This window comes from Cupressus sempervirens, chromosome 10, assembly GCF_028749045.1.
Source record: "Cupressus sempervirens isolate cs-2001-9-10 chromosome 10, ASM2874904v1, whole genome shotgun sequence".
Classification (NCBI taxonomy): Eukaryota; Viridiplantae; Streptophyta; class Pinopsida; order Cupressales; family Cupressaceae; genus Cupressus; species Cupressus sempervirens.
Window position 1 is genome coordinate 437,843,193 of NC_143127.1, and position 23,804 is coordinate 437,866,996.

General features: G+C 35.3%; 1 protein-coding gene across 1 annotated transcript in view; it reads right to left on the reverse strand.

Moving 5' to 3' along the window:
- The window catches only part of LOC149534592 (protein CASP), a 125,344-nt gene that overhangs the window by 13,307 nt on the left and 88,233 nt on the right, over window positions 1-23,804 (reverse strand). The window contains exons 8-13 of the mRNA XM_089807861.1: window positions 21,855-21,913; window positions 21,116-21,281; window positions 19,916-20,008; window positions 7,927-8,055; window positions 7,628-7,747; window positions 7,411-7,491 (exon numbers count right to left, since the gene is read on the reverse strand). Of these exons, the coding sequence (XP_089663987.1) occupies window positions 7,411-7,491; window positions 7,628-7,747; window positions 7,927-8,055; window positions 19,916-20,008; window positions 21,116-21,281; window positions 21,855-21,913 (648 nt within the window). The remainder of the gene's footprint in view (window positions 1-7,410; window positions 7,492-7,627; window positions 7,748-7,926; window positions 8,056-19,915; window positions 20,009-21,115; window positions 21,282-21,854; window positions 21,914-23,804) is intronic.

Below are 23,804 nucleotides of genomic sequence, written 5' to 3' on the forward strand. Positions count from 1 at the left end.
GGTTTGTGTAACTTTGGAGCTTGCACTTAAGCATTGAGAGGAGCTTAAGGAAGCATTTACAAGGAGGCTTCTACAAACTTACTTTCATTTTCATTGTTTGATTTTGTTCAAATTTGAAGAGGTAAGCAACAAGTTGCATTTCTTTGTGTTGTTTTGTAATATGTTTTACATTCATATTTTTTACTTCCCATTTTGTTTACATTTGTTTGGTCTCTACTTCTACTATCTACTATTTAGAATCTAGATTTATTCTAATTTATCTTGATGACAAAGTAAGAAGGCCCTAAAGCTTAAAAATCTAATTTGACGCTAACTTTTTTCTATTTATAATATATACATATTGTAGCAGCAAACACATTGGCATAATGTCTCAAGTTGAGCCTTCTAGAAGTCGCACTAGGCCTGCATTTAACCCTGATGCAGACCCAAGTGCAATAGCAAGGGATAGGGCTTTGAAACATGCCATCCTAGGGCACAAAAAGGGAGTTGTTACATATTGGCATTGCGGTGTAGTATATAATGGGGGAGGAATAAGTAGATTGAAGTATCACCTAGCACATATACCTAGGCATGATGCTAAAAAATACAAAGATATACTCCAACATGTTAAGCGAGACATGCAAACTCTTATAGACGAAAAAATGGAGAAAAAATAATTGAAAAAGAAGCGACAAGAAGAAATGGCACAACTAGCCCAACAAGGATCTTCTAGTTTTTGCTCTCCATTATCCCCTACTCCACCTACGGATGCCACTGCTTCTACAAGTGTGACCATTGGGCCTCGCATTCGTAAGCAAAGATCGACACTTGATTCCATGTTTGTTCCATGCATGGCTCCAGGTGCACAACCATCGGTTGAGAGCATGGGTCGGAACAAAGAGAAGTATGATTATGCAAAATTGGCACTTGGACACTTCTTCATCTACAACAACATTTCATTCAATGCAGCAAGGTACTTATTTATTTAAATTTTAATTTATGTCTTACTTCTTTTGCTTTCAACTTTCAACTTTCAAAAGACAATAATATGCTTATTTTGTTTATTTTAATTTGTATTTTGTTTTCAAATTTTTTTATAATAAACTAATTTGTTTAACTTTAAATTTTATTTTATTTGTATTAGGTCCCCTTATTGGCAAACTGCAATCGATGTTGTTACTGTTTATGGTCCGAGGTTCAAAACCCCTAGTGCTAACGAGCTAGGAGGCCCTATTTTGACCCAATGGGTGACTGATGTAGAAGGTGCAATCAAGGAGCAGCGTGAGGTGTGGAAGACGAAGGGTTGCACCATCATGAATGATGGTTGGACTAATAGAAAGAGTAGAACACTCCTCAATTTTCTTGTCTCCTCATTAGGTAATTGTACTTAGAGTCTTAGACATTAAAAATTTAGAAGTAGAGCTTGTACTTAAATGATTAAGTTTATAAATTATGAATTTATAAATTATGATTCATCATTAATCATTATACTAATTTGTTTATTTTTCTTAAAGTGCCCCGTTTTTTTTAAAATCAATTGATGCCTCAGGAAAAACAAAGCATGTTGAATATTTTTGTGAGGTAATGGATGAAGTGATAAAGGATGTAGGTGAGAATGTGGTGCAGATAGTTATAAATAATTATGTTGCTGCAGGAAAGATTCTTATGGAGAGACACCCTCACATATTTTGGACCGCTTGTGCTACTCACTGCATTGACCTCATGTTAGAGAATCTTGGTAAACTCCCATAAATAAAAACAATTATAGAGCAAAGAAGGAGTGTATGCAAATTCACATATAATCAATATAACCCCAGTACTTGGGTACGCTGAGACGGGAGGACGCCAGGACTAGTCTTTGGGACGGGGAGAAAATGGGCCTCATTTTCATAACAGTAGGGGGGCTAAAATAATCCCTTTCCGGATATTTACTAAAAACCCTTGATATAAAACTAGCAAATTTAAAACGGAAAAGTAAACCAATATTTAATATAAATTTCAAAACGTTAATCGATTTATAACCAGCAGATATGCATACGAGAAAACTCAAAAAAGTGTGTTTATTTCCTCCAATATTCAAAAGTACATATTTAAACCAGCAATTAACACAAATAGTTGTCAAATAACGTTACTATATTATACATCAGCAATACAATAACACGCAACAATCCAGAAAATCCAATCTTATAAACAGAAATAACAGTCAGATTGGCAATATAGATTAAACCTGTAAAAAGGTTAGGTTTGCATCTAACCTCCAAAAGCTTCTTCAAGGGTTTGCATCCTTGAAGAGATAACCAGTAACTGTTTCTAACTCCCAGATTAATATTTGTTTTAAATATTATAATCTTCATAAGTTCCCATGTGGAGCCTATTGTACCTTTATCACTTTTCCCAATGTGATGCATGCTCCTTTAAACAATGTGGGATAAAGCACCTTTTTTGTCCTTTAGTCACTTAAGTGAACATAGTACCTTTTTAAAATAAAGTGACAAATTAAATGAACTTTAAAAGTCACTTAGCCAATAAACCATATAATCATCAAGCATCAAAATAACTGACTAAATAAACTCGGATAAGCACATGCAATAACTCATTGGAAACCTCTCAACGAGATGCTTCCAAACCAACACTGAGATATCAAGAATTCAGTGTTCTATTTACTTACTAAAAATAGTAATCATCTAAACTTGCCAAAACTGCTCAGATGGGTCTGAAATTGGAAATGTCTAGGCCAAATCTTGAACTGAACCTTGTAAAGAACCTTTTCGCCCCCAAAACCTAGGCAAAGTGAGCCGGCAACATTGAATTATAATGTCCTAGAAAAAGGGGACATTACAAGGACGGCCAGGGGACGGTGGCAAGGGGAGGATGGAGTAGTAAGGGGTGTTGTATAGTATACATATAGAACTTGAAATGCTTGTTATGACATGTAGTTTTAGTAGAACATACCAAATTAAAATACTTGAACACATCTAAATTACAACATGAACTAGAACAACTGAACATTTAACATAGTAACATATTATATACCAAATAGTAACATTCAAAAACAAAATCCAAATAGAAATCCAAGTACCAATTCAGCAGAAGCATGGGTGTGGAATGGCGAAGGTGGGGGTACTTGGGTGCGCAAGCACCCAATGCGGGGACATCTCGGGTATGGGTACTTCTAGGTTTGGGAAGTGGGTGCAAGTCCCCGAGTTATACAATATATAATCATACATGGGTCCTCAACCTCATGAGAAAACACAATGACCAAAAGGAGTTGTCTCGTCCAGGGGTTACTAGATTTGCAACCAATTTTCTCACATTGAAATCTTTGCTTGATTCAAAGGGAGGTGTGAGATGGATGTTTGTTAGTGAGGAGTGGATTGCATCATCATATGCAAAGACCACAGCAGGGATTGATGTAGCTGATCACATTTTTTATGAGGCTTCCTTTTGGACACCGATTGTTGATATTGTGACGGTAATTTTCCTTTTTGTCTTCATTTCAACTTTATTTTGTTTATGAAATTATGTTATAAATTTTTGTTCATTTTTTAAAGAAAAAAACTTAAAGCTGAATATTTCTCCTCCAACTTTCACAATGATTGCAATTTGTAAAGTCACTTGTTCTCCTACGAACTACCAATGGAGAGAAGCCCTCAATGGGCTACATTTATGAGGGCATGGATAGGGTGAAGCAAGCCATTCACTCTTTTTTTGTAGGGAATCGAGATAGGTATGGGCCTATATGAGATGTCATTGATAGATGTTGGCACAATCTGTTTCACAAGCCTATACATGCAGCGGCCTACTTCCTTGATCCAACATACCAATTCAGCCCACATTTCAAAGTTGATGATGAGGTGTGGAGCGGCTTCTACGATGTTGTAGAGAGAATGTCACCTAATTAAAGAATTGGAAAAATTGTAGTCTGTGAAATTGAGTTGTTTAAGAAAGCTCAAGTGGACTTATTTGCATGGGAGTTGTGCAAGAAAAATAGGACAGAATTGATGCCTAATAAAAATCTTTGATTCTACATCCTAATTTCTAATTCTATTACCATTTAAATTTGATAAAGTCAAAGTTATTGATATGATTTAAATTTTTCTTGTTTCCGATGCATGGTGGGAGATGTTTGGCACAAAGGTGCCAAATTTACAGAGGACTGCGATTCACAATCTTGAACCAGCCATCGAGTGCATCAAGATGTGAACGTAATTGGAGTCTATTTGAGCACATATGCTCGAAGAAGCGCAATAGGTTGTCAGTGAAAAAATTGAATGATCTTGTCTTTGTTCACTATAACCTCCGCCTTTGCCATAGACAGATCTTAGGCATCGATACATCACCGATTGTATTAGAGAATGTTGATCCACGTGCAGAGTGGAACACAGAGATTGTTGATCCTATCTTCAGTGATGAAGATGTGGAGTGGGTAGATCAGGTGGATTGGGATGTTAAGGCAATAGAGATGGCAGTTGAGGAGGCTAAAGTGCGAGGAGACATAGTGTAAGACCTTGAGGCTAGGAGTGATGGATCCAAGTCTGATGATGAGGATTATGTGGGTGAGGATGAAGATGAGGATGAGGATGAGGATGAGGTTTAGCCTCAGACACAGGGAGAGAGGATGGCTCTATAGTCTTCCATGACTTATCTTAAGCGTACTCGTAGGAGGACATAGACTACTATGAGCCTGAGTCTTTTAGTTGTTATTTTGATATATGGTTTTGAACTTTTGATACCATGGATTTCTTAATCCATGAATATTGTAGACATTTGAGTCTTTGACACTGCAGTGACACTATGTTTATTACTTTATACTTTATAGTTTACATTGTGTTATTCAGTTTTTTCCTTCAAAAATCCGCTTTTATACATATGTGATCTATGCAAAATTGTGTATGTGTATTAAGTAGCTTCTATTTATCTCAATTATTATGTATTTGATGTTAATTGACTGAAAGATGCATGAAATAATCTTAAAATCCTTAAAAATCTTTGATTTTCATGGGTTTTTCAATGTTCTGAGTCCGGTCACCGAGTCCAAGTTTGAGTTGGATTTTAACTTTCCGAATCAAAAGCGAGTTTGAATCCTGTAACTATGCATCCAATGCATGAAATGCTTGCGCAATCGCATGAAGAACAAAAGCCCAGGAATCAACAAAAATCGAGTTGGGGAAACAAGAACTAAAAATGGAAGGAGAAAACTTGCACAAACAAGAGCACTGACCCAGAAAGGAAAACTCCATAGAGGAGGCATGAATTGCAAACAAGAACGAACACAAGGCCTAGGAAATGCACCAAGCAACCAACTAAAGCAGCAAGGAAACCACAGACCCAAAGAAGAGGCAACAAAGACAAAACCGAGGAAGCCACAAAATGGTATCATCATGAGGCACATAGACAACGAGAAACAACTAAACAAGCCGAGCAAGAAGTGAACACACGCTAAGAAAAGAAAACGAGAGAATCACAGTCAATGAAATCAGAAGATGACAAAGACCTAGAACACGTAGAAGGCCCATGAATAGACAAATCAATAGGATAGCGAACAAACAAGCGGCAATGAAAGCACACATAGAGAAGGGATCAGAGAGGGATGTTGCGAGAAAACACCCCATCGTGAGTAGAGACATCATCGTGAGCAGAGGTTGCAGTATATAAAATCTTTGGGTAGATAATCTTTAGTATTATAAAGTCAATAGTTAGGACGGCAACAATGATTGAATCATTGCCCATGGTTAAATGAGGACCCAAAAACAACAATGGTCCTTTCAATATTTCCCAGCATTAGACAACTTAAGTAAATTAACTATAAAATAACTTAATAACTTACCCAAATTGAAAAAAAAAAAGAAACTTCATCGAGATCAAGCCTTGATCATTCCAACATGATATTGAAGATTTGGAATGATAATCAAGGCCAACTAGGTGACACATAAAAATAAATGGCCTCTCCAAGAAGTTTGGAGATCATAGCAAGCATCAAAAATCACTTTTAGAAATGTTCTACTAACCCATACTTCTACTTGAGCTCATTGCCAATAATCAAAGTAACTATTAGCCAAGTCAAAGCACTTAGAAAGTTTTTAATTCTCCTCGACACACCAAACTGCAGATGGGAAAACTCAAAAACTAAGAAAATGCTCACAAATGAATATTGCTAAAAATAAGCACATTATACTCCTATTGTACATTTAATATTTTATTTTCCTACATTAAAGGCTATCTTTAGTTTTATGGACGTTACAAGAATTCTATTTGATCAAGGACAATATATTTATCTTAATATTTTCTTTATAGATATGTCATTAAATCAAGAGGTGAGTGTATCTACTATCCTTTGGTGTGAGTAGTTCGGTAACTTGCTTCAAACCCTCAGATTAGGCAACTATTTTTTTGGCTTAGAAATTATTTTTAGTTATCAAAAGTGGAAGTTACAGTAATACTTGGAAAGCACATGAGATGACATATTAATAAAACCAAATTAAAATCAATGATTAGAGAGCCCAAAATAATATATAATATATCAAGTTACTGGAAGATGAAGATATAACCATGACACAATGGATTAAAAAAGGCACAACGAAAAGAAAAAACCCTATAGATTATTAATTTCTATCAATTATATTTAGATTAAACATATCACACAAGATAATTATAAGTTAAATAAGCTCCTCTACATAAATCATCTACATGTAACCAAATTTGCATCGCTATCTTCAGGCATATATTTTACATGTGCCATCAAACAGTCAAGAAGCAAATATGCTAGAGATAAAATTGCATTTATGCGAGCACTGGTGGCACTGAAAATTTCAAAAACCATAGGTATGCCTGTGGGTTGACATGGTGCATCTTTTATCAGTGTCTAGAAAAAATATTGAAAATTTGATATATTGTGCCCCAGGCCAGGCCCTACAGTTATTTAAAACTGTAAGCACAAGTGATAAATCATATTGTGTATCAATTTATCATCCAAAACTATGATTTTGCAAACTTTGATTGACAGTGTCTCCAAGAATGATATTATGCCAATTGTTCTAATATTTTGTTCAGGCAATATGATATTGAATATCCGTTTTTCATCTTCAGTTATTTCCATGAACATTGATTGAATGTGTTTCCAAGAATGATATTGTGGCTATTGTTTTACTATTATGTTCAGGAGTGTCTTCTAGTTTTACAAACATGTTTCAAAAGGATGTGGAGAAATTTCCAGTGCAATGATTAAAATAGTACCACACCTCAACATAAAATTGTAAAAGGGAAATAACCCGATGCATGCAGTTAATATGCAGGTCCTTATTAAGGAAAAAATTAGATGATGGAGATGGTTTACATGGCTACGTAGCCTATAACAAAATTATTGATCAAAATACATCTACAATAAGAAGAATTTAACTTTCTACATAAGTGAGATAAAGTTCCAACGAACACCTCTAGAATTTCAGAAATTCCAAGTTCTGGTAGATCCCAGTCATCTGGCTTTACCAATCTTCGGTCAGTAGAGCTATAGCCCTGTAAAGTGTAGTGCATGCAACAAATCATATTCCCAAATCGCTTGCGAAATCAATTCCCAAACAGGTGAACAGATGAAAACATAATTAGTGCAACAAACAATAGTTATCAGGAGAAAGTTAATATTCAACTGAACCTTTAATATGTCTTCCTCTAATTTTGAAATTAATTTATGTTGCTCATCAACCTTCATACCCAGCTCTTTCACTCTAGCTTCTGATGTTTCAGCTTCAATTGTTTTTTCAGATATTTTGACCTTCAAAAGAACACACAATCTGCTTTGAATCTTAACAGGACAAACAAGATGCATATGCAAAACAGTAGTTACCTATCAACATCAGAAATGAAATAAGGCAGAAAGTCCATTCGCCTCCCCTAAAAAGTTCAACCTAAAATAACATGTTGAATTCTACTTCAATCTGGAAAGTTCTATACCTTCAATTGAGTTAGCTCGTGTTCCATCTTCCGATTTTTATCAAGTAACAGAGTCTCCAATTTGCTCATATCCTCACCTCTAGTAGCCACTTCCCAATCTTCAGCCTCGATAGAATTATAACCCACAGCCTGTGCTTCAAATAAAGAAAACAGCTTCAACTAGAATGATACATATAATATTCTGGTCAGAAAACACAAGATTACATTTACTTTTCATAAAACCAGGAAGTGAGAAACATGAAACATAGTAACAACATGTAGTGTCCAGTCCAACATTTAGACTGAAATACATTCACTGAATGAATGAAGAATTTCCTCAGCAACTTAATTTTCAGACTGAAGACACTATTTTAGCGAAGGGGATAAATCTAATGTAATAAAGTAAGCCACTATATTTCAAGTGGGAAACATGAACCACACCAGTATCTAGTGCACAATTCAACCATTTGCATTACAATAGATTCAATGGAATCAATCAAGCATTTTCTCAACAATTTACCGACAAGAGAAAATACTTCAGCACTGGGAATTCAAGTAATGCACCATCATAAAACATGAAAAGAAAAGTAAGATATGTTCAACTGGAACACAAATATGCATTTAAATTTTACTGTGGAGTTAGCTCTTCAATTTTTGAAAGCTTTGAGTAAACATTCACACTTCTCTATCATAGAATTAAAAAATAATCTTGGAATCACATACTATTAGAAGGGAGACGAACAGCGAATAAAAGCAGAAGCAGAAGCAAATAGAAAATAAGCAAACAAATAGGAATAGCAATCTGCATAAGGAATAATAGCAGTGAACTCTCAATCCATTTGTAGACATTAAAAGAAATCTAATCTGTGAATGTCAGTGCATACGAAAGTAAGTAATCTGTCATAGACAAGCAGGAGACCCAGAACCCCCAACTAGCGGCAGAAGACTTTTTGTGTAGGTAGATCTGATCTTCATCTTTGATCATCCAAGATTGCATCTCACGGGTCGACATTGAGAAGGCACTTCTCCAGTCAATGCCCATGCTCTAACGCAGCATCGCCGATACCCTTGACGACTTCTCCACCAGTCACGTGGGCAATCCACCTTATGATCTGCATTCACAGAGGTTGACTAATTTGAACCAACAAACATTGAGCATTGGTCGATCTAATTTGAAGGCTTGAGCAAAATCCAAACCATGATCTTCTATATCAACGAGCACCTTCTTTAGAGAATCGAAGAGGAATTTTAATATTTTAATTCACTTCATTTTCAGTGGGCTACATTCACAATTTTCCAACGAATTTCCTTTGATTTTAGCAGTGAGATTCACCCACAGGAGGGGCCGTGAGGTTGCATACTCGAATCATTTGGTCACCAAATTTGGAGGTTTTCACAAGCATTATGCATTAAAGTTCTTGCAAAATCGAAGGCAACAAAAAAAAACAAATAGACAACTTTAAATATACAGACAGAAAATAAATTTTATCATTCAGCATAGACAGAAACAAATAAGGGGTGATCAAACCAAATCAAATAACTATGCCTCTGTTTTCGGCATTTGCAAATTCGCAACTACTCCAAAAACATGTCTCATACTTTGACAAAACAAAGTATGCGATATCTACAGCTTTGCCTACTTCCAATTGTTTCACTATTCTACAAAATGTCAAAAACTCCGACCCAACAAGCAAGAGTACTATCAGCAACTTGAATCCAGAATCATATAGCATCTTCAAATCACGCAATTCTTCAAAACCACCATCTATTAAGAAGCCTCAGGATGACTTTTCAAAAACTAAATACTTCAAGAAAGCATGGCAAGATTCATCCAACTCTCAAGAATCTCTATTCACGCAAAAATTTGAAGGGCAAGGGAAAAACCAGTACTTCCAACACAAGGAAAAGGAACGAAATAAGGAAATCCCTAACTGCAATGGCTCTGACAACAGGCAAAATAAAGAAGAATGGACTATTGTCACCAAAAGAAAGAATCGTGTAAAGATTTCTCCCAACTTACCTAGATCCAAGATTAATGGCAGTCGGCACCCTAACCATTTAACAGAATCCAATAGGGTTCTATTAGGTGGAACAAATGGAGTTAATACAAGGGCACAATCAATTAGTAAGCCCTTACATCCAGATCTCGAAGTCCACCCAATTCATTTGGATAAGAAGGCATCTACTAAGACATATATACCACCGCACAGGAGGGATTTTTCCAATCAAAATCCTAGTTCAGGCCAATCACTGAGTATTAAAAGATCTAGAGCTGATGGGTATCAAGAAAACTCTCCAAACGATAAGTAGGCAGGTGGATGGGTTAATGACTTTTCAAGGTCCAGCGATAACAGCTATAATAGCAAGGATGGCATCTTAATCATCAGTAACAAGTACAGTGAGAGTCGCTAGAGGGAGTGCCAGAATTTGAGGGTTTTCGCATTTTGGAATAGCCCAGATTCAAGCGACCCGAATCTAGCAAAATGGTTGGACGACTTTTTCAAGGAACAAGTATTTCTATAGTGTCCAAGCATTTGGTATATCTTCAATGTAACAGTAAATTTATCAGGGATGAATTTCTTTCAAAATCTTTATGTTTTCAGTAGGCTTCAATGTTAAATTCTTTAAATGGGAGCCAAGAAATAATCGTAATGGAATCTATTAGGACAGCAATCCCAAGGTTTGCTAAAAGGAATACAAATCTTAAACATGTCTTTCCATCAATATACAATAGGAATAAGCCTCAGACAAGAAAACCTTTATCCGACAACTTGAATCACCAAAACTTACCCGCAATAGAGAGGGCAGAAAAGAACAGTTTATGTGTGCAAGAACCGAATCTTGCTAGTGAAATATGCTACCCAGCAGTGGACATAGAAGATGGGGAAATAGTGGCAAAAGATATGGAGAAAACAAACATTAACAAGGATATCACCCAGTCACAAGAGCCACAAATAAACAAGGATCAAATAGAGAGCAGAACCAACTCTTCTCAAGAGAATGCTACGAATATAGTGGAAAGCAACACTATTGAGAAAACTATCAACAGATTACAGCAATGTGAAATTTGTACACAATAAAATATATTTATAGAAGATGTTAGAGCAAGTATGATCATTCACAACAAGTTGATTCATGACACAATGCTTATCCATAATGATATTAGTGATCAGCTAATCCTATGGGTCAAAGCCCATAAAGAGCACTTCCATGCACACAGTCAAATGGAGACAACATAAAGAGCACTTCCATGCACACAGTCAAATGGAGACAACGGATAATAGTTCTAAATAGAGTAAGAAAGATGAAATAGATAATATTAGCTCCCAGCCACAAAAGACAAACAAAAGTCCTAAACAAGCAAGTATAGATCCAAACCAGCCATTGAACTCAGAGGAAAGACTAAATGAGAATCACAAAATCAGCCAGGATGGATCAAATAATCAAAAGGCAATTAATATCCCAAAAACTGAAACTCGGACAGATAAGATAACAAAATCTCAAATTGGAGAAATATTGGAACGGAACAAGACATAAGGAGAATAAACTAGTAGAAGAAGAAAATATTGGCTTGACAGGGTATATCAACAAGGATAAGGAAGAAGAAGCTTCTCAAAATGAAATAACAGTAGAGACTATGAACCTGAAAGATTTAGAACACCTCACGATGACATCAATCTCAGAGAAGGATAGAGAAGATATCATTCCTATTGGCACGAGGAAGAGATCAAAGGTATTAAAACAAAAATCCTAGAAGTTTTGACAGACTCTGACAGGAAGGAATAATCCATTTGAGGATAAGGTAACACAGACAAGCATCTAAGAAAAGATTGAACAAGATGGACAAAACTTGGCACATATTCCTATAGAAATAGAAACAATAATAAGTGTGAGACAGTTCCAAATCAATTATGGTTGGAGTTTGGAATTTTAGCCCCAATAGATCAAAATCAAGTAAATATAAAGGAGATCAAGAAAGAAAAATATAAAGAACAAATGGAAGCAACCGAGGATGAGAAAATCACAACTAGTGAACAAATAATTCAAGAATTGAGAGAAGAAAGTGAAGACATAGTAGACAAATCAATTGTAAATAGTACTAAAAATACTAATAGAAATATTAATAAATTGGGCTTAGCCACAACCATGGAAGGCTCAGAGACTCTAAATGGTTGAAAACAACTCAAAAAACAAGGGAAGAAATTATTAGTTGAACTCAAAACTGCCTCAGGAAAAGCAGAGAATCAAAAAAAGATTCAAGATGTACTCAAAGCCAGGAACGGGTTGAGCCTTCCCACAGGGCAATGAGGATAACTATATGGAATGTTAGGGGATTGCATGCCCTTAACAAAAAGTGTTTGTTGAAGTGCAACTTAACCCTCTTTGAATCTGAAATTATTATAATACAACAGACTAAGTTAACTAAAGGAGATAATCTAAGCAAAAGACTTGGTTTTTGGAAACCTGATATGATAGAAGCTACAGGGGCCTCATAAGGTATTGGCATTATTTAGGATCCTAGAAAGATAAACTTCAATAGGATGGTATCAAATAAAAAAAATGGATGGGAGGGAGAATTAAAAGTTTCAGAAGTGATATTCAATTCACACTTATAAATGTATATGGTCCAACCCCAAAGTAGATAAGAGGGCATTATGGAACAAAGTCAGTAATTTTACAAAAAACAATCCTATAGAAGAATTATGTATATGGGGGCATTTTTTAGCATTAATCTCTATCTCTTTATGATAGATTGATTTTATGAATTATTATTAATCTATCTTCATTGTATGATGCATCAATGATACATTGAGAGATTCATGAACATGAGGATGTTGCATGTAGTCATGAGACTGAATCAACAATTCTAAGGATATGTGACAACTTTATTGCATTCAGATAGATAGATAGAGAGAGAGAGAGAGAGAGAGAGAGAGTCTAATGAGTTTTTAAGAAATAATTCCTTACCGTTGAGACTGGCAGGTTATTGTAGAAGATGTCAGTTCTCATTTTCTTTTATGGTAACATCTTTATTGAGCAGTACAATTTATTCATCAAAGTCATATGAATATTGATCTGCACTTATTTAAAAATTGTGCATGTGTGTTGAGATCAAACTTCAAAGAGATAAGTATTCTATTATGTTTGTATGTAGCTGGAAATATAGTATATCTTTGAATTGATCTCTATGATAAATGGATCTTATGAATCTCTCTCGGTTGCAGGATGCAATGGGATGGTGAGAGATCATGCAACATTGTTTGCAGTCTTGATATTGAACTAGTGGCACAATATTAAAAGAGGAAGATCACATTTAGAGAGAGAGACTATTCAACCTCCGAGGGAGGTTATGTGATAGAGGGAGATGTTCAACCCTTTGCAAGTTTATGCAATAGTTAACTATCTTATTGTGGTGAGATGTCCCTGTTGAGAGAGAGTCTCAGAGAAAATCTCAATTATAAATGCATTCTTCTCTGGGAGAAGTTTGAGGTGAAAGATCTCATTTCACCCTCTATAAGTAGGCATGGTGGAAATGCATTCTTCTCTAGGAGAAGTTTGAAGAAAAAGCCCTCGTTCCACCCTCTACGAGTAGGTATGGTGGACTACCCTCTGCAAATAGGCATGGTGGAAATGAAGTCTTATGTAGGAGAAGTTTGAGGTGAAAGGCCCCATCCATCCTTTGCAAGTAAGTATGGTGGATCACCCTCTACAAGTAGACATGATGAAAGTCATGTGTGACTCCATGACTATGATTTTGTGTGCCTATGAAGTAACTATGGTGTATTATGTTATGCTGAGATATCATGTTTTATGTGAATTTGTCATTGATACCTTTGGTTGTAGATATGTGTGTCTACCTTATAGAATATCTCTCTCTTGCTAAAAGGGAGTGTTGAAGATTGTAGCTGCAATAGAGATCTTTGCTCTTATAAAATGGAAATATGTTTGTTATGACCATTATGGTCACCTTCAGCTGAAAAGGATATTTATGAGATTATTTAAGATAATGTTATATAAAAGGACATGTGTCATACGTCATGCAAGGAGGTATGCATATGGAAATATGAAGTGTCAAATATCTGGGAATATGAAGGGTCTTGCATCTGGGATTTGAAGAGACCTTTGTGTGTAAAATAAAGAGTCTAAATTCAATCTATTCATTATTGCCTAGTGTATTGTAAGGTAATCAAGTGAAATTCTCGTACTTGAACATTTTATTGCCAATAAAGTGATTTTTTTTGGTGTAGCTGGGTTTTTCCTTCAAGTGGAAGGGTTTTCCCAAGATAAATGTATTGAGTCATTTCTGTATTGTCTATGCTCTTCTATTGTTGTTTATCTAATTTCTGGGCAAAAACTTAACAATCAGGTGTCATGCTAAGTTAGCAACAGCTATAGGGTGTGACCAAGACTTGTAGGATCTTACACCAATTCTTAAATGGCTTGTTATAACTATGTTTACATCCCTTACAAAAAGTTGGGCCCGCTTCTAGTAGGAAGTGAGCAAGGGGGCTAGTAATAGATCCGTAGTTGAGGGGGAAAATGCCCCAGTGGTACTTTCCCCTCCATGTTGCAAAGTGGAACTTAAAGAAAGACAACTAGATTCCAAGTAGCTTATTAGATCATAAAGAACTCTCCCTTTTACTTTGTATTCTGCTTAAGTTGGGAATAATGATGTGCATATTAAAATCTTCTTAGAAAGTTATCTTTCCAATTTAATGCAATTTAATTATGTTTAGTTAAAAAAATCAGCTTTAGCATGTTAGTTTAAATTCTTTTTACAAGTACATTTTGATATATATATAGTTCAAAATCTCGCTTTTTGCCACCTATCAATGAGACAAAAAACAATTACAGAAAATATCAGAGATAAATCGGTAACTTCTCATGAAAATATCAGGAATTTTATATCGATCTACAAGGCTGCCAAGCACTATTTTCGTCCCCCAAAACCCTTCTCTCCTCCAAACGCTCAAAAATGCAAAATGAATACAAAATAGGCAACTCATCAGGCATCTCATTTTTACTACCGTCCGCCGCGAGAAGTAGGCTGGTAATCATGAGAAGTTAGCGAGAAGTGGCCAACTTCTCGCCTAGAAGTTCAGAACTTCTCAGAGAGAAAACCTTCTTATTTCTCATTTTGTAAAACTTCTTGCAAGAAGCAAAGATATATGCCACTTCTTGGGGAGAGCTCTCTCTCTCTCTCTCTCTCTCTCTCTCTCTCTCTCTCTATATATATATATATATATATGACTTAGTTATGGTGAATTTAGGGTGCCTTATTGTGGAGTCATGATTAAGGAAGTAGGTGAATATTCCCCTTCTCAATAGCCCACCTCATGCTGGAAGGACAAAAGCTCCTGCCACTTGAGGCCAAGAGATTATGTTTAGATACTCCATGCTCTTGAGCTTAATTTTGGTAAATTTAGGGCACCCAAATATGCTTCCTCTCCAACCCCTCTTATTGTCAATTATGGAAATGGAACTATTGATGATTGGCTTCTTATATTCAACGGTTATTAAATGATTCATTTAAATAGATTGAGATGATTAGTAATATATATACATTTATTTATAAAATTATTTGGTAGAAATATTTGATCTTTTGTAATGCCTCACATATTTGCACTTTGTTTTATGACTATTTTGACATGTGAGAGACTTTGATAGTTAAAACGTGATTATTTGCATATTGAGATGCTTCGATGACTATACATTATTTTGGTTACCAATATCATAGTTGCTAGATCTTAGATGATTTTGCTATTCAGTTTGATTGTATTTGCATGATGATGCTAGTCATGTGATATGATGCTTTATAATGATGCTTTATAATGATACCTAGTTTATTTTGTATTCGGACTTGGACAATAGTCTATACTTTATCAGATGGATGTTATTGGATTCATTTCTGGTGAGCTTTTGTGTTATGGATATATGTCTCTTACCTTCAATAGATATATGCTCAAAAGATTAAGAATGATTATCTAAATGCTTTATCATACGATTATTATGTTCTTATGTTGTATTGCACCACTGCTATGCATTGTTGCACGTCAGTGCTAGTACGAAGTGGGATTTTGTTTATCTACATGGTATCTTATTCTCCTTCACATGACTATTTATCTATTTGTGCTTCATCTATTTATATATTGAGCACCTACAGTTGAATTTACTGAACAGGTACTGGGTATATTCACCCTGAATTTAGGATCTAAGTGTGTACCTATATCCCTGATAGTGAAACCAAGAGACAATGATCTTAACCGTTCATATTAAGCCAATGTTGTACCTATTTGGGTGATGTATCTGTATTATTGTTATTATTAACCCTCCAATAATGGGTATATCCAGATTCATAATGCATTCTGTGATTAGACCCATGAGCGTGACTGTGCATTTAGGGTTTCAGAGTTGTCACAAAAAATATTTATTAGAATGTTGATTTAATTAACTTGGGATATTTTAATTATTTCTTTAATTTATTTCATTTACCAGCTAATTTGTCCTAGTTGAACTCCAAATACCTAGAATTATCTTATTTGATTTGGGAAAGGGGCCAATTAGTCTATTAAGTGGTTTAATAGTCTAATTTATAAGTCACTTTAATAAAAGTCCTTATATTAGGCAAAAGTGAGTTTAATCCTCACTTCTTACTTTGAGATTTGGAGAATTGAAGAATTTGGTCCAAAACCCCTTTATGAGAAATTCATGTTTTACTCGTTGTGGGAGATTGGCTTGTCAGATCGTCATGAGGATATGCTCATTGGATTCATAGAAGGATTCTCCTCGTTTGTCGAGGTTTCCATCACATTTTGGAGTCATTATTTTCTTGTTGCATTTCCCACTTTGCAGCATCTCATGAGAGGTAGGCCTCTCACATTTCTTTCGATTTACTCTGCTTGTTGATGATTTGGTTGTTGCTAGATAATTGGGGGTTGAGAACTAGTGATCCCTTCCGTTTTATGTTTTTCCATAGCATGGATGGTTAGGCACGTATATTTTTATGTTTTTGGCTTTTCAAAATGATGTTTTGGTAATTTTATGCAGTCAGATTTTGTGTATGCCCGGAATGGCACTTTATTGTATTTTTGGGAGTTTGAATATCTTTTAGAAGTGAGTTTTCAATTTCATCGCATTTCGAGATGCTTAGTATTTGGGTATTTTTCATGTGCATCGTTTTGTGTGCCACCCAGATTTGAGTTGGGATTTGGTGGCCTAAAGTTTCGATAATGGAAATGAATTTTCCTCCATGTTTCCATTCATCCTATGTTTTTACTTGGTGAGTTTTGGATTCATTGGTGAGTCCGTACTCACGGTAAGATGCTTGATTGACTGACTTTTCATACTTGGTTCCTTTGCTTGCATTTCTCGAATCCAACCCTTGCATTGGTTTTATCATGGATTTATGTGAAGTTAGTTGTGCCAACCCACAAGCACGTGCACGTGCATATGGCAAGATCTTGTGAAACCCAAACTATTGGATTTAGGTCAATTGAGTGTTTGTTCATTTGAGGGTTGGGTTGGAAATTTGCAATACCTTATGGCACTCATCGTAAAATAAAATTGGGTATGTAGGATAGTGGGGTGGACTAGCCTCCCAAGTGTACCCCAACCTGGAAGTGGCCGACAAGGTAACCCGAGGAGATTCTTACAAGTGATAACCAGATTTAAATACATGGGTAATAAAACTTAATAAGTGATCTACACACATGTACGGTTGTCAAGCGTCCCAAGGAAGCTGACACGTAGTGTGGGGTTTGTACAGTCGCCAGCCTTCTATGGAAATCAGTGCAAGGACACGGTATGTAGTCTCCCGAGGAAGCATACCACTATATAGCTTGGGCTAGTACAGACCAAGCGATAGCGTGTTTGGACTAGTGACCTGATGTATTGCATTGCAATCATGATCATTGTATTCTTGTGTCATGCACTATTTGGCATGTGTGTAAGCTTTGGATGCTTATGTCTTTTTTGACTGCAGTCGGGTTATTATCTCCATGCGAATGGCAGTGTTGGCCTATGGGTTCCACGTAGCTGAGAGGCATTGCTACGTATACCACTGGTGGAGATCAGAGAACAAGAACAGTCTTCTCGTCTAGATCCAGAATCTTGCTTGACCTTCTCTTTCTCTCTTGTCCTTTTGATCTTTTTAGTTGTACTCTTGATGCAATTTCTCTTGTGGTTGGATTAGAACTTGTATTTGTATATGATGGATGATCTTGATGTTAGTATTTGACAAGGTTGTATAGGGACAGGGGTGCTTAGGTACTTAGGGTACAAGAACAGGTATGGCTATTTTTCAAAATAGGGGACAGGGATGCTTAAGTATGTAAATATTTGTTTATAGAAAATCTGAAAATATGAGTCATGACAATGGTTTTTCAAAACAAGAACAGTAATAAAGTTGGCAGATGTAATGGATTGTTTCAGTTTCAGATTTGCAATATGTTTGTAGTAATAATATATGCTAAATGTTTAAATGCAAAACAGAGAAGGCAGAACTTAAACATGAGCAAGATAATAAATCATATAACAATGACATATTGCAACTGATAAACTTCTGACTTGAACAGTGATAAAGTTTTCAGTTTCAGATTAGCAATATGTATGTAGTAATAATATATGCTAGATGTTTAAATGCATAACAGAGAAGACAGATTTTAAACATGAACAAGATCATAAATCACATAACAATGACATATTGTAACTGATAAACTTCTGACTTGAATAGTGATAAAGTTTACTGTTAATCACTATAATATCAAAGTTTCAAACTGATTATGAATTGAATTAAGCTTGATACACAACAAGCTGATGCACAAACAAATCAGAAATCTTAATCAAGGCCCTTAGCTATGATCTTCTCCACTGAGTACCCAGTACTTGGGTACGTGGTTACATGTCCTAGGGGTGTGGATATGCGTACCCATGCAACCTAGACACTTGATGTATCTTATGTATTGAGGCATCTGAGTGTCTACCTCCTCAACTCGCATGTTTCTGGCACTGCCCAGTGTGGAGTTGTTACTCTTTAATGATCATCTTTGAACCAGACATCAAAAAGTTATATCTGGGAATCCTGGATCGTTCTCAGTAAATCCTGGGTCGTTTTTGGTTGAAGGGTCGCCTTTAGGCTGCCTTGGGTCATTTATGGGAGTCATGGGTCATTTTTTAGAGTCTTGGGTCATTTCTGGGGAGTCCTAGGCCATTCTAGGGGTAAAGAGTTGTTTCTAGTGAGCCGTTTATCGGACAGCACTTTGACATGTACAATTAACATATTGGTCGTATATTCAAGAACCCATTTGGGAGATGCATCCCTCCTAGTCAGAACAGAGTGTAAAACCCCTAAATTAGTAAAAGTGAATGTGGATTCATGATTAGTCTTCTTGGTCAAAATAGTAAATGAACTTGTATGGTTAACCACCTAGGAATCATGCTTGGGGCTTTGAAAATGAGTATCGATTTGAATGGCAGTGTAGTAATTGGAATGAACCTTGAATGTTAATCATAGGTGGAAATTGAAATGTATGAACGTAATTGAAGGCTTGGGAACCTTTGATTGTTGTGAAAGTCTTTCACTTGCAATGGTGTTACGCATGTTGTATGGATGTGTTATACCTTTATTTAACATAAATAAATGTGTTAGTCTTTGATTGATCCCTGTTTCCAAGTATCATGGGTAGGGTATTACATCTTCCGAATTATATTACATGTTATCTAACATGATTGCAGATCCTATTCCAGGGTTTGTCTTGCTAAAGACATGTATTAAATTTTAATGGTAAAAGTTCAAAATTCTAACTATATTACACCCCTTGTTTGAATTGAACATGTGATTCTAGGGCAAAATTTAGAGAAATCCCAAAGGGGGGCATTACAGCTAAGGAATTTATCCATTGAAGATAGTGTCAAGTATACTTGCAGCATGCACATTGCATTCATCGTAAGAAACTACAAATTCCTGGACAAATAAGAATAAGAAATGTAGGTTAGGAAATATTTATAAAACCTGCAGGATTTTGACTTGCTTACGAAGATCTTCCACTTGTTTTGCTGTTGGTCTTTCTTGTAGCTCTTTTTCCAGATTCTCAATAGCTATTACCTGTGAAACAAAAGATGGAGAAATGTAAATAGATCCATAAAAATGTCAAGCACTACAAAATCAGATTTTGATAATGAAGTTGGTTTTAGATACTAACAACATTTTCACTGGTTTAAAAAGGGGGAAAACCCCAGAAAGACAAGGTTGTAAAATGTGCTTTCCCTTGACTGTTTGAATCAAATTGAGCTTTGTTGGTGTTCTCAAAAGCAGAACTAGCCAGGTAACTAGAGATAAATTCAAAATCATGGTGGTGTTGCCATCTGGCTACTGCTTTGGTTTTGTTTAACTGCACTTGATCAGAGGTATGAGCTTTGTCGGAAGATCCAAATCAGCCATGACTGATAATTGATCAAGTTTTTGACATAACAAGGGACTCAAATTCAATACCAAAGTACTCAAATTCCTGGTCTACATGGCTTTAGGGTTTCTTCCCTTTCTAACTTTAATTGGTATCAGAAATATCAGGAGTCACTGGTTTTATTTTTCTACCTATAAATGGGATGCTGTCATCTTTTTTCTCAATTACCTACCAAAAGAAAGGTTATCTTTTACCTGCGTGTGGCTTTTTAACATATAATTGGGTACAATTACAGACTTGTGCACTACTTTTTGTCTCTTAGGAAGCTTTGTTATGCCTTTTGATTTTGTTTACCTAACCAGATTCCTCATGTATAAGATACACATATGACAGTGGCCTCTAATAGTGGTGGTATATAATGTTATTTGCAAAAGAAATGAAATAAATATATATCATAAAATGCTCACATTCACAAAAATCAATCAGATATGACCCATGTGAGTCTAATTTTTTTAATCATTTCAACTAAAAACAGAACTGCTTATATCTTATGTAGCACATCACTGCACATCCAACCAGTTGGCCTAGTTTATAAAATAGATGATATACTAATATAGGTAATGCTAATTGAAACAATTAAACTAAAGAAGATAAACACAAAGTCAATCCAAACAAAGAAACATTACTAACTTCTTGCACCTCTGTGCATTTTATTGGTTCCAGTAAACTATAGCAATATTGATTCAGACTAGCACACTTTTAATCATTGGATGCAAAATGAAAAAAATGTCACAGATGAAAGCCTAAACCTTTTCATGTAAAAGACAATTCAACTTCTTAGTCTCCTCCAAGTATTGTTCTCGTTCATTTGACAATGTCGTTTCCAACTTATGAAGCTCTGCATGAAGCTCTGAAATTATCTTTTCCTTTGCACTTAAAGAAGCTTCGAGACTGTTGCTTGTATCTAGTTCTTCTCTGCACAGTAGAAGGTTGAAAATAAAAGAGAATTAGTCAGAATAACAGAAAGATCTCCACCACCAGCAGCTACATTAAGCTGCATGGACTAAGTGTCTCTCTGCTTTGCAATCCAATATAAATCTACCTAATTTGAAACAATGATGCCAAAGATGACTTAATAGCTGATTTTGATTAATGATGATCCCCTATCTTTGAAGACCTTAAAAAATGGAAATGATTTCAATGCCATGATGTTAAATCTTAAGTTATGCAAGAATGTCCTAGCACTGCTTAAAAATTCCCCTCAAACAATTCAACAGACATCATCTATTGATTATAACTTCAAATAATCGACACTATTGCACTAATACTGTCAATAGATATTAAATCTCTCCTACTTTGCAGCTTTCACGTTTCTTGACATTATTGTTGCAATGCTTTAAGAATTTCTAGACCAGCTTATCATTCCAAGGTTCTTGACACTTTATGTGCAATGATGCTAGACATGCTTACCAATTCAACATGAACTATAAAACTGTAATATGAAACCAGCACAGTTACAACCCAACCCACTGAATACCATTATCTCACCTTTCCTTATCCTGAGTTTCCTGAGTGTTAACTGCCTGAAGTTGGGATCGTAATTGCTCCTGTATCAACAAAATCAAAAACTTAAAACATTGAAAAAATGCTTTTCTAAAAAATCAGTTTTGAAGCAAAAATATCAAACTCGAAGAACACAAATAAGAAATGACTTCCTCAAAACATAATTTTAGATCACTCTATTTTCTTTTAGAAGCATTTACAGTTTCACATGGCACTAGTTAGTAACTAGAGTAAAAATAAATGAATATTAAAAACATGACATAATTGATTGCATAAAATAATGCAATCCTGATGGCATCTTCAATACATATTTTCTGTGGAGTGCATCTCATAAGCACCCTCAAGAAGAGATACTCTATACATGTTTGGAGAAAATCCCACAATAGAGACATGCCACATGTTAATTTCTAGAACTGATGTAATATGGGAGGTATCTTCACTATTGATCCAAGTTCCTGGTTCTGGTATGGGGTCAGGTACAGGTACGATATTCTCATATGCCAGTATAGAAAAAGTATTCCTTCTTAACTACAGTACATTTGGTTAGGCTGTAGGTATGGTATCTATACGTTGTGATGATTACAGCTCTATTGCGATTGTGTACTTCAACATTGGTGGCCTATGGTTGAGGACTCTTGGAAATTTGATAAGAGCTTGAATTCTAGTGGAGCTTAAAGACGAGAAAGTTGGTGAGGTTCTTGGTACAGAGACACTTACGAATAACAAGCAAGCACATGGGAACAACAAGCAAACTATGAAGACTATGAAAGAATGGAAGACACTTAATGAAAATCAGAGGTCCAAGGAGGTCAAAGGAATCCAAAATGATGAAAATCATATCAACTATGATGACTGGCTCCTATAATGTTTTAAATACCATGAAATGGCTTTGAATGAAATAGTATCCTTGAAAGGATTAAATAAATGTAATTTGGACCATTAGTGTCCCAATGTGCCTAGGAGGTTTTAGGAGGTTAGTTGAGTTTTAAATAAGTTTAAATAAGTTTCCTAAGTGTTGGAAACACCTTAGTGAGCAAAGTTCATAAGTTTTAGTTTATGTTAATAGTTTAAAACTTTAAATGTTCAAGGCATAACGACTAGTAGCCAATTAGGAGGGAAATGGAGTTTTGGTGGTTAAAACACTTAACTACTCCCTCAAACTGATTAGAAGAGGTTTGAGGAAGTTAATATTCAATGTTATTTGTATTTTGAGACTCCATTGCAAGGGCAAGAAAAGCCTGTAATGTACGGACAACACAAAGATTTAATGAAATTCATATTTTGGATCAGCAAATCCATTGTTTTGCATTAATATTTCTTGTTTTGCTTTGAGATCTAACCTAGAATAGTTGTGGGAGGTTTCAATAGGATCTTTGAAGGCTTTGTTACACATTTTAGAGGGTTTGAGAGTCATTTTCTGTTACATCCCAATTTTTGACCTAATTTAAAATATAGCCGTTGAGGTTCACATGAAGTCAGTTGGCAATTTAATTTGTTATAATCTTGCAAAATGGTAAGATGGTTAGTCATTATAATTTCAAGTGAAAATAACAAGCTAGTTGATCATTTATCACAGTTTCATGGAATTGAGAAGATGGTTAACCGTTATGATTATTTATGATTAAATAATTTATTATGATAATATAATTTAATTACAAAGAATTTCCTTGCAGAAAACACGTCGAAGGGGTGGAAGCATTGTTAGAAAAGAATTAGGCACAGGAGCATCACCATCACTAGGCAGATGGGTTGAGAACTTGGCCACTTGAAACAAGATACATCTGTGGGACCCGCATGAACTATTTAAATAAATAATTTGAGAAACATAAATAATTGAGTTAAAATATAAAACACATCTTAAAGGATTTAATTTGATCTTTTGCCTTATTATTATAATAGATATATTTATATACGTACATATAGATATAAAAATAA